Source organism: Trichechus manatus, unplaced genomic scaffold (assembly GCF_000243295.1).
Source record: "Trichechus manatus latirostris isolate Lorelei unplaced genomic scaffold, TriManLat1.0 scaffold00002, whole genome shotgun sequence".
In the NCBI taxonomy this organism is placed as follows: domain Eukaryota; kingdom Metazoa; phylum Chordata; class Mammalia; order Sirenia; family Trichechidae; genus Trichechus; species Trichechus manatus.
The window spans coordinates 17,062,209-17,073,358 of NW_004443938.1; the positions used below are offsets into that span (position 1 = coordinate 17,062,209).

The 11,150-nt window shown below is 40.2% G+C and overlaps 2 protein-coding genes across 8 annotated transcripts in view; one reads left to right on the plus strand and one right to left on the minus strand.

The window, feature by feature from the left end:
* The window catches only part of IPCEF1 (interaction protein for cytohesin exchange factors 1), a 272,082-nt gene that overhangs the window by 160,207 nt on the left and 100,725 nt on the right, over positions 1-11,150 (plus strand). For 4 of the 7 annotated variants that reach the window (XM_023728921.1, XM_023728926.1, XM_023728931.1 and 1 more), the window contains 2 exons: positions 3,376-3,415; positions 4,059-4,228. In XM_023728921.1, coding sequence (XP_023584689.1) covers positions 3,376-3,415; positions 4,059-4,228 — 210 coding nt within the window. The remainder of the gene's footprint in view (positions 1-3,375; positions 3,416-4,058; positions 4,229-11,150) is intronic. The other 3 variants (XM_023728923.1, XM_023728935.1, XM_023728936.1) reach the window with 1 other exon arrangement.
* OPRM1 (opioid receptor mu 1) overlaps positions 4,088-11,150 on the minus strand; it is a 212,696-nt gene continuing 205,633 nt past the window's right edge. Inside the window, exon 4 of the mRNA XM_023728938.1 lies at positions 4,088-4,126. Within this exon, the coding sequence (XP_023584706.1) occupies positions 4,088-4,126 (39 nt within the window). The remainder of the gene's footprint in view (positions 4,127-11,150) is intronic.

The following is an 11,150-nucleotide window of genomic DNA, read 5'->3' on the forward strand; positions in this document are numbered from 1 at the left end:
GTCCTATAAGGTCACTGTAAGTCGGACTTGACTGGTCAGCAATGGGTTTTTTGGAGTTGGGTGCTCACTCTGAGATATTGCCCTTCTGCTCTGCCTAGGACTCCCACATTTCATCCCAGCCCTGGTACTAGAATCTACTGTAGTGCTCGGGGTTGGTGGAGGGTGAGACTGAGACCAAGCTCACATTTTGATTTGGGGCTTTCCCTAGAACCAGCCCTAAGGTGATGATGGAGCTGGAGAGTCCTCGATCTACTGGGAATGGGGTGGAGGACACTCACTTGTACCAGTCAAGAGAGATGGGGGCTGCCTCCCGTCCTCCTTCACTGATGCTACAGCGGTCCTCTGTGACTCTCCACTCTCTCGCTTTTTTGAAAGTTGCTCTTTTGTTTGAGCTCATGTAGTTTCCCTTGGTTCATCTGGGGTCCAAGTCCTCTAGGAATGACTCATTTATAACTCCCCTTTCTCTCTATTTTCTTGGTTCTAGATTTATCTTAACTGCTTCAGAGAGCTCCCAGATCCCTGATTTTCCCGAATCTTTCCCACCATCTAAACTCACTTACTCTCTTCTTTGCCTTTAGTCCTGGCTCTCAGCTAAGTTTTAACTACCCACATGAGATACATATTTGGGCTAAAATGTTTTGTTAATAGCTACTAATTGGGTTCTATGGATCTCAGATAACTTGGCATATCACAAAACACCCTTGGAGAGCATTTGAGGAAATGGTGGAAATTTTTGACCAAGAGGCAGGTCATTGTGAAACGTATTTTGTGAAGTGGAACTGAGTCTAGGCTCTTAGCAAGAGAATAACATGCCTAAATTTTAGTAACAGTCTGTGATTATAACATGTCTGTCTTTGCCTAAATTGTAGGACCGTTATTTTCTTTGTTACGTCATTTTCTCACGTGAATGATTAATTTATTTGGGGATTAAAATTTTATTTTAACATTCCTAAAATAAAAAAGTCAGTGCAGGATTCTGCAGGATATATATTTCTCCCAAAATATAATTTAAGCAGTTTAACTTCATTATTATACTGAAGGAAACACAAGCCATACTTACACTTTAAATATGAATTTCTGTTTTTAGTTACGAAGTGTTTATTATATCTATAATGTTATAACATATTACATATGGTTATATATACTACAATAATGGTAATATTACTACATATACTGGAGCCCTGGTGGCGCAGTGATTAAGTGCTTGGCTGCTAACCAAAAAGTCGGCAGTTTGAATCTACCAGCCGCTCCTTGGAAATCCTATGGGGCAGTTCTACTCTGTGCTTTACGGTCGCTATGAGTTGGAACAGGTTTGATTACATATAATATTTTATATAATCATATAAGCTTACATTTGTATATAATCTTTTTAATTTTCAAAGAATTTTCACATACAATCTTGTTATATCTTTATGAGACCTACAGGATAGATAATATTATAAATATGTTAATTTTACAAATGAGGAAGCAGTTTCAGAGAGGTAAAGAGATTTTCTCTGGGTAACACAGCTACTAAGTATGAGACCATGAGTTGGTTCCACACTTCTGATCTCAAAATCTCATCCTATTTCCATTATAGCCTCTTCCCTCTTCTAGCATATAGTGTAACCACATTCAATAGCTTCCAGATCAATAGTTAGATATGGAAAATATTAGCTAGGTGCATCTAGACTAACATTATAAAATGTAGTAATAAGATTTTATACCAACTTCTAGAACTGCTTTCAGTTATATGGGAGGTCACTGGCTGGCACAAACGGTTTGCACTTGACTGCTAACCTAAAGATTGGTGGTTCGAACCCACCTAGTGGCACCCTGAAAGAAAGGCTTGGCGATCTGCTTCCATAAAGATTACAGCCAAGAAAACCCTATGGAGCGGTTCTCCTCTGTAACCCATGGGGTCGGCATTAGTCAGAATCAATTTGACAGTAACTGAGTTTCACGTATATACATTTTTTTTTCCAAATTCTCTACTGAACATAAAAGGTTAAGTCATTTAAAACTGAGTACATTTAGTTTAGATACTATAGTAGACAAGAGAAGCTTCGTTAAGCTAAAACGTCTCTTTCTATACGCACACACGCACACACAGGGAGAGAGAAAAACGTTCATTTGAAAGCTTTTTTTATTTTTAACTGATACTCTGATTTTACATGAATTGTTTAAAATATATTTCGAAAAATATATAATGTATTTCAGATATATTATCTTATGTCTGAGCTGAATGTTTGAAGAGATAGTATAACATACAAAAACAAAAAAAAAACCCAGACCCATTGCCATCAAATCGATTCTGAGACTGTAATCTTTAGGAAGGCAGACTGCCACATCTTTCTCCCGTGGAGCAGCTGGTGGGTTCAAACCGCTGACTTTTCAGTTAGCAGGCAAGGCTTTAACCACTGTGCTACCAGGGCTGCTTTTAGTATAACCAGGGCTTCAAACTGGTTCGTTCTGGTTTGAACCACTGCTGAGAATTTGCATTTCCACCCGAGATATACTGAATCAGAATCTACAGTTTAACAAGATTCCCAGGTGAATTTTATATATAATAAATGTTAAGAACCACTGCTCTACTAGGGGTCCTCAGAACTGGTCCCTAACCAGCAGCCTTAGCATTGCCTGGGAACTCGTTAGAAATGCAAAATCTTAGCTGGGGTACGAACCAGAACAAACAGGTTCGAAGCCCTGAGTATACCACAGAAGTTGGTAATTTATCTTCTATAGAATGTGTAAGAAATATTGAGATACTTAAAGACAGAATAAGAAATGAAAATTTGGCCATAAAAAGAATTGCCTTGTAGGGAGGGTTGATAGCGACTTATATCTCACCATAAGAGGTTGAGAAATTTCGTTCTCTGGGATAGTATTTGATGTGGTTCACGTCTAACCCTATCTGCTCCCAGCTACGTGAACTTAGTCTGATGTAAACCTGTAATATTTTGAGATCGTAACACATCTTTTCCAGGTTTATTTAAATAATACCTGTTATTTAGAAATGAGGAGGGAAGAAGCAAGATATATCTTTCCTTCTCTCACAAAAATTATCAAAGGAGAAGTATTTTATTATTTTTTAAACTTCAGTGAACACTGTCCTAGCAGAACTGAACTAGTAGCAGAGGAGGTGCCGTGGGTGGAAACAGGAAACATTGGTGAAAACGCTCTGGTACATTTTTTTTCAGGTGCAGCTCCATGTATATTGATTCTAATTAGCACATTTTGTGCCTCAGCTAGTAGCTCCCCTTTAGCTCTGCTTGGAGAGTTTTTTTTAGATTCCATCCTGCTCAGAAACACTGGCACCTCCTCCCTCCTTCTCTCTTTACAAATGTTCAAACACAATCAGAAATTTCCTCTTTTCTTTCCTTCCTGCATCCTCAGCAGGTCCCCTTGCGTCAGAAGCAGAGGAAGAAAACTCAAGGTAATTAGATCTCTTTTGTTTCTTTATCCTCTTTCGGAGTGTGTGAGTGTGTGTGTGTGTGTGTGTGTGTGTATGTGTGTGGTTTTGCTCTTGGATGTCTTCTTTGGGATCAGATTTTTGTCTGCCCTAATGCTAATATCCGAGGGTGGATGGCAGGTTAATTTTTGGTTATTTTTTTGGGACTGATTTTAAGAAATGACAACATGCTGTTCACTTGGATTAATCCCTCATGGTATGTTAGTAAGCCTTAGAAATACTGGCACCCAGTCGGGAAGTAGCTGTGTTTGTAGGTGGGCATTAACCCTTCAACATCTATTGCATAACTGCAGCTATTATTGTTTCAAGGAGCTGTAGTGCAGTGCTGTGCCTGCCAGCGAGAACGATTTTAATCTTCTCAACTTATGCTTGTTGAATAATATCCTTAGAATAACACTGGCACCATTTCTTTGCCACATCTCATACTTTCTAAGCTCCAGAACAATGTTTAAAAATCAACCAGATAAAGGACTTTCTTTTTGCATTTACTCTGCACACATCGCCTATGTGAAAAATCTACCTGGAGGTAAACAATTAATTGGTACCTTTTATGCCCTCACATCACTGAGAGTAATACCTTACCTATGTCTTCACGTAATTGCTGCAGGCTTTTTCACTATGAGTCGGAGGAGGGTATCATGTAAAGATCTGGGACATGCTGACTGCCAAGGATGGCTGTATAAGAAAAAGGAAAAGGGAACTTTCCTCAGCAACAAATGGAAAAAGTTCTGGGTGGTGCTGAAGGAGTCGTCCCTGTACTGGTACAGCAATCAAATGGTGAGTCCTCCTTCTTCCTCCTGCTCTCAGCCTCTTTAACAAAGGGTGGGGTGAAGATCAGGGATCGGATGGTCCCTAAAACCCATTAAACCAAACCAGTTGTGGTCGAGTCAATTCCAACTCATAGTGACCTGCAGGACAGAGTAGAACTGCCCCAGAGTTTCCAAGCGCCTGGTGGATTCAAACTGCCAACCTTTTGGTTAGCAGCCATAGCACTTAACCACTATGCCACTAGGGTTTCCGGATGGTCCCTATGGAAAGTTAATTTTGATTTCCGGTATTTGCAACAGAGTAGATAAGTAAATAAACTATTAAAGCCATTTCTGGTCCAATAGCTATGTAGGTTATTCTATTATATTTTTACGCAGGTGAAAACCATCCTGCTTGAACAATCTTTGGTTGGGGAGGGGGAGTGAGTGTCTAAATTTATATCCTTGCTAAAGGAGGCCTTTAGGTTCTATTAATGTTACTATTCCATGGGAGATTCTAATAGTTTCAGGATTTATGTGGACAACGTTTAATGGGGAACCTCACAGTGTTTAGCCTTTACCTGAAAACGGACTCAGCTTTACAACTTAGTAAGGGTGTAAATGGATTCCGTTCAGAGAAGCAATTTCCATTTCTCCTCTTTTACTGTAAGTTCTTCTTCTTCCCCTCCTTTACCTCTGACCTTCTTTATTAGGTTGGTTTTAGAATCGCTAACCTGTGTACCTTCTTTACGCTGGTGACTGAGGTCTCTTGTTCCTTGTCTTGTTCAGTGACGGCATTGAACTACTTGCTGATGCTTTGGTAACACTTGAAAAGATGCCTGCCTGGTTTATCCTTTAATAGCTAGTACATTGGTGAGGTCTGCTGCACAGACTTGTTGTCCACTGAAAGGGGTTAGAATTAAAGTTATTATTGGGGTGGGCTGATCTTTTCACGACTTGAAATATTTTGAAAACTACGTTATTGATTATTGATGAGAAGAGACTTTTCCACATAGGAACTCTCCCCACTAGCCCCAGAGTAGTCAATTGCTGATCTTAGAAGAGCTTGAGTTTCTCTTTGCAGTATAAGTGAAGATCAGCAACTGACGTCCTTTAATCAATTAGGGAAAATGACTTAGGAATTGCCCAGAAGCCAGAAAAACTCTTTTTATGTGATACCATTCTTTTAAAATGGCTTTGTGCGTATCCATCACCCAAGCAACAGAGCTGTAGAGCCTGTAACTTTATACATTTTCTATATACATGTAAAATAAGTGCTGCATATTGTTTGTAGGCAAAATCTCTAGCTAATAACATTGATATTCTCAGGCCACTAATCAACAATTGTGTTATCTAGATTCCATTAGGCATCTGTCCTTTAAGGATTTGGTTAAACTGGTCCCAGCTCCAATTCCAGTGCCCTCCAATAAGCACACTTCCTGTGCTTCTTTCTGCTCCCGCTCTGTTGGCAAGCGTATTGCTTTTGCTTTCACTCCAGTACAAAGCACCTCATGAATTTCCATAAAAATGCACTTCTCTTCAAGCACTTGGTGAGTTCTAACAACTCTGTCAAAGATTTGGAGGGTTCACAAGAAAGAGCCACCTTGCACAGTGCACAGTCTTCTGCTATCTCAAGGACCACTCTCCTTTTTCTCTCTTTTCCTCCCCCCACCTGGATATATTCATCATCTTGCCCAGCTCTGAACTGTTGCACCCAAATCCAGGCACCCTGTGGAGGGATCTCACCTTCTGTTCTAAGGGATTTTTCATAAACAGATGCAGTCTCCTTCTTATGAGGAATGAGGGTTAATGGAAATTTCTCCCTCTTGTTTCAGACTATTTTAAGCTCTTGCTCTTGGATAGCTATGACAAGTGGTACTTGTCTGCATCTCTTATGAAAGAAGGGGACTTACTGGTTTATCTTTTAATAGTTTTTGGGGAATTTCCAGAGGCTGTCGGAAGGACTGGGTACTGACGGAGCGTGGGGCAGTTGTGGGGAGCAGTAAAGCTCAGATACAAGCAGGGCATTTGTCCTTTCCTTCCATCAAGTTATTTGGCAAATATGTTCTGGCTGCTGCCTCTGTCTTCCTAGAATTTAAAGAAAGTCCCTCTGAACCACTTGTGCTTATAGATTTGGCTCGTTTGGGTCCCCAGGCTCATTTGGCTTATGCTTCTCGTAGAGGAAGCGATGCACTGCCTATTTTAGGTTCTGGAACATCATGTTTCCACAAAGAGCAGCAGTGTTGACTGAGACTAGACTAGAGAGATGAAAGGAGAGAAGGCCAGACACACTCGAGCGCCCTGTCCTGACGGACTTCCACGCAAATGGATCAAGCAGTACTCAGAGTGCGAATCATGGACTTGCACACAGTCATATAAACAACGTGGAATGGAGAATGAGCTTTCTGTTATCTGCCCAGGGAATTCCAGAATTAATGGAACAGTATGCTGCAGAAGGACCCATCCAACCACCTAATCTGATGGCTTGGCATTATACGGGAACTCTCACTCTCTCTCTGTCTGTCTCTGTCTCTCTATCACACGCTCTCGTATGCACACACACAGACATCTTAATTACATTTTTGTTGTAGGAAAATAAAGGCTACTCAGTAAATACTTAATTAGCAGTCATATTCCTGCTATCTCTGTGAATGTCAACTGTGAAATAAGAGCCAAGTGCACAGTCTTAAGATAGGAACTTTTATTTACTTTCTGCTACTTCAAGAATTCAGGTTCAACAAAGTTGCTCCCGAGGCACCTCTGCCTAATGATCAGAGAATCAGAGAGCTTCTGATTCTTCCTTCCTTTTTCCTCAGTCTGGCTGGAGGACAAGCCCTGTCGTTTACACTTTGTATATGGCCTGATGCTGAGAGGTAATGGCCCCGATACATCATAGGAAGAGCTACTTCTTATGGAGTATCTACTATATGCCAAGGGGAGTCCTTAGTGGTACAAACAGATACTAACTGAGAGGATGGCCTGGTGATCTGCTTCTGAAAGGTCATGATTATGAATACCCTATGGAGTGCAATTCTACTGTTACACACATGGGGTTGCCATGAGTCACAATCGATTCAATGGCAACTGGTTGCTTTTTTTTTTTTAAATGCCAAGGGGTATTCTATGACCTTTCATATATGCTCTCATTTTTCCTCACAAAGATCCTCTGAGGTAATAACTGTCACCAACAAACTCAGAAAGATTGTGCAAATTGCCTCAAGTGACACAAGTAGTAAGTACAAGAAAACAGATTTCACTGGGGCCTGTAGACTCCAAAGCCCACGCTTGTTGCAACACTCCGACCTGACTCCATCTGAGGAGGAGGATAAACCACAAGATTAAGGTCACCCTACTTTCTGCCTTCAAAGGGGTTCAGAGAGAACAGCTGTAGAAGTTCTAGGGCAGTTCTGTGAAATTACAAGTGGTCTCATTGGATCCCTTTCTTGTCGCTCTTGCTCACTACCGTTGCTAGAGGAGACCACACCACCCTCGCCTCTCTCCTGGATTTTTTTTCTTACCTGGTAGTTGATGCATGGTGTACTTCCTTTATTCATGAGACTTTGCTGCATCAAACAGTACTACCTAGACTTCCTGAGAAAGGTCAAGTCCAGACCCACTGGCCACTCTCCATACTTCACTTTATGTGCCTGGAATGCAACTCAACGTTCCAAGTGGCTACAGCCCACAGAGTCCATGCTAAGCCTGACAAAACTATATTCCCGTTGTAACAGGTATACAAATCCAGGCTGTTTAAAATCTTGGGTTTCCCTTGCCCTTAAAATAAAGTTCATATTCATTTCCTAGCTCAGGAGACTCTCCTGAGCTGTACCTAACGTTCTTCCCCGCTCCCCGACCCCAAGTTTAAACTACTGAATATTTAAAAATTCTCAGTTACCATCACGTACCTTGTACTCCCTTTGAGCCTTTGCATATGCTGTCTCTCTGTTCAGAAAACTCTCTCCTTTGCCCTGAAGTTTCCCCCTCACCCACTTCCATCGAGCATATTCCTACTCATAAGTAACCTCTTCCAGGTGGACTTCCTTGTCCCCTGACCTAAATCAGCCCCGCTCTGTCTGCTCCCATAACAACCTATATTTTCCTTATCATCATGCTCATCCTCCTACTGTGTATGTGTTAGACTTGCCACTTCCCATTACTGACGATGATTTCTATAGGGCAGAACCACAAGTGTGTCTTCAGCATCTTGCTCAGTGTCTGACACATAATGGGCCCTCTATTAATATTTGTTGATTTCATAAATAAATGAGATTTAGGAATCATCAGCATTTAGATGGCCCATGGGAAATTTGAACAATTGGGAATGTGAATAAGGACAGGTTTTGACGTAAAATAAGTTTCTAGTAAAGGAATTTCCACCTCTGTTCTGAAAAAAAGATACAAGATAAGGTGGTATTTGACATTTGCTAGAAAGGCTCCGTGGTCCCAAATAGGAACCTCACAGTTGCTCCCACCTTACTAGGGACTATATTATTAGATTTTTTCTAACCATGGCCTCTAGCTGAAGGCAAGGGCCTACTGATTGAGATTTCCAGGCAGGAAGCAGAGATGTTGAAAGAGAGATGGGAGATTTCTGAAGGGCAATCCCTTCTACTCTAGGATTTCATGTGGATACCAGGCACAGCTGGAGACCGAAGTTTGGGATCAATAACTTCTCGCTGGTGAAGGAAGCACAAAGTCTTGGATTATATTTTGCCTTTGGTCATGGTGAATCATGAAAGGGCCATGTTTGAGAGAGTTTCCTAAAATTAGATCCATGGTTTTTGGAACATAAATCTATGGTTACATACATTATTGGATCACATACTGTATTGAAAATCAGTGCAATCTGTAGTCACATTGACATGTTTTACATAAACCCTGAGGGCCTTGTTTACTATAAGAGACTAGAAAAAGGCCAGTATGGTTCTTTCAAATGCATGGACTATACAGCCTAAAGCCAAAGGGTAAAAGATAGAAATTGTTCTCTTCTATTGGAGAAGAGATGGAAGGAAAAATTTATAATCTCTCATTTTCAGTTAACAATCTGCCTCATGATAAATATTTATTGGGAAAGGAAATTTATATATAAAACAATGATAAGAAATGTCCTTAAGATGTTATTACTTATTAGTTAAAACTCACTTATACTTTAAAATTTTTAGATTTCATCTTTTTGCTGTATCATCTTATTTTTCTCTTCTAAGAATTCTTAATTAAAATCTTGGATAATTCCTTGGAAAATACGTTGTGGATTTTATTTATACCCAAGACAGATCATAAAACAAATGTATGCTATGTAACCCATTTAAAATTAGTGAAGCTCTTAAATGTTTCCTTTCAGAGAGCATACGTAAATTTAGTCATCGTCCTGGTGTAGTTTCTCACATCATTGAGGAGCATATGTGAACTATCAAAATACATCAAAAGAACACATACATTATGCTGGTATATAACTTTGAGAAATTGCCTAAAAAATCCAGTCTTTCAGCTACAGAGCACAGTTTAATACTAGTTATGAATAATATATTCTTAAAAATCTCTTTTTAAGTGAGCCCAAAATGAAGAATTTTCCATCCATCCATCCATCCACCCATCCATCCATCCCTCCATCCACCCATCCATCCATCCATCCACCAATCCATCCATCCCTCCATCCACCCATCCATCCATCCATCCTCCCATCCGTCTACTCTCCCACCAATTTATTGAGGATTTAAAATAATCTATGCTAATTGTGCTAAATGATGTTTGGATAGGATTAAAAAAAGTAAGAGATATTTCTCCTCTCTATGAAAAGTTTATAGACTGATATAAGCAAAAAGATCAATGTAAGTGATGTACTCAGAGAACAATTGGTAAAAAAAAAAAAGTGACTTTGAGATTGTGGAATCCACAGGAATTCTGTAAATTCCCAGGGTCAGGGAAATATTTTGAGCTGAATGTGAGGGGATTCTGCCTTGGTGACATTTATCCCTGGCTAGCTTTCCTTCCTACCTAGGAAGGTATGTTTTTCCTTTTTTATCTGTTTCCAAATCTACATGATTTCCTTGATCAAAGAGGCCAGTATCTTCTACTAGATAAACATAGTTTTCTCCAGTCAAAGAACCATTCTTCTTGTAGGTCGGAGTGAATAGAGAAAGGCTTTAGGGAGAAGATTTCTCAAGGTAGACCTTGGAAGGTAGTTAGGATTTTGAAGGGCAGAGAGTAGGAGGGGCGGAGGACCAGTATGGAAGACAAATGGGAACAAAGGAATGAATATATAAGTGGGCTACCGGATGCCAGCCTCCTATGTTAGACATTATGTTGAATCTTCATAATAACCAGGCAAGATAGATTTTATTATTCCCTTTTTACAAGTGAGTTTACTGGGGCTCAGGAAATTTAAGTAACTCTCTCAAGACTTCATAAGGAGGAAGTGGCAGAACTGGGATTAAAAACAAGGTCTACCAATTCGAAACCCAGGTTCTTCTCCTGGGCTGCCTGGCCTCCTCATTTAGAGGTGAGTTGGAGTCTAAAGTGCCCAGTGCAGAAAGATAGATTTGATTCAGCAGGCAACAGGGAACCATTGCAAATTCTTGAGCCAAAAGATGACCTAGTGAAATGGGCATGTAAAAATTGTTAACCTAGCATCAATAAAAGGGATACATTGCAGGGTACATAGCTTTCAGAAGAATAGTTAGGAGGTGGTGACAAAATGCTGGTAGGTAGATATGAACTCCTGGACTAGTGTGCTAATAGTGAAATTTTGAGATGCTCTAAAAGAAATACAACCAGAATGCTCTTTAGAAGTGAGGATGGTAAGACTTTGACTTGCTTACTTTTAACATGTCATCAGGAAAGACTAATCGCTAGATAAGGACATCATGTTGATAAAATAGAAGGTCAGCAAAAGTGAGGGAAACCCTCAATGAGATGGACTGGCACAACAGACGCAACAATGTACTCAAACATAC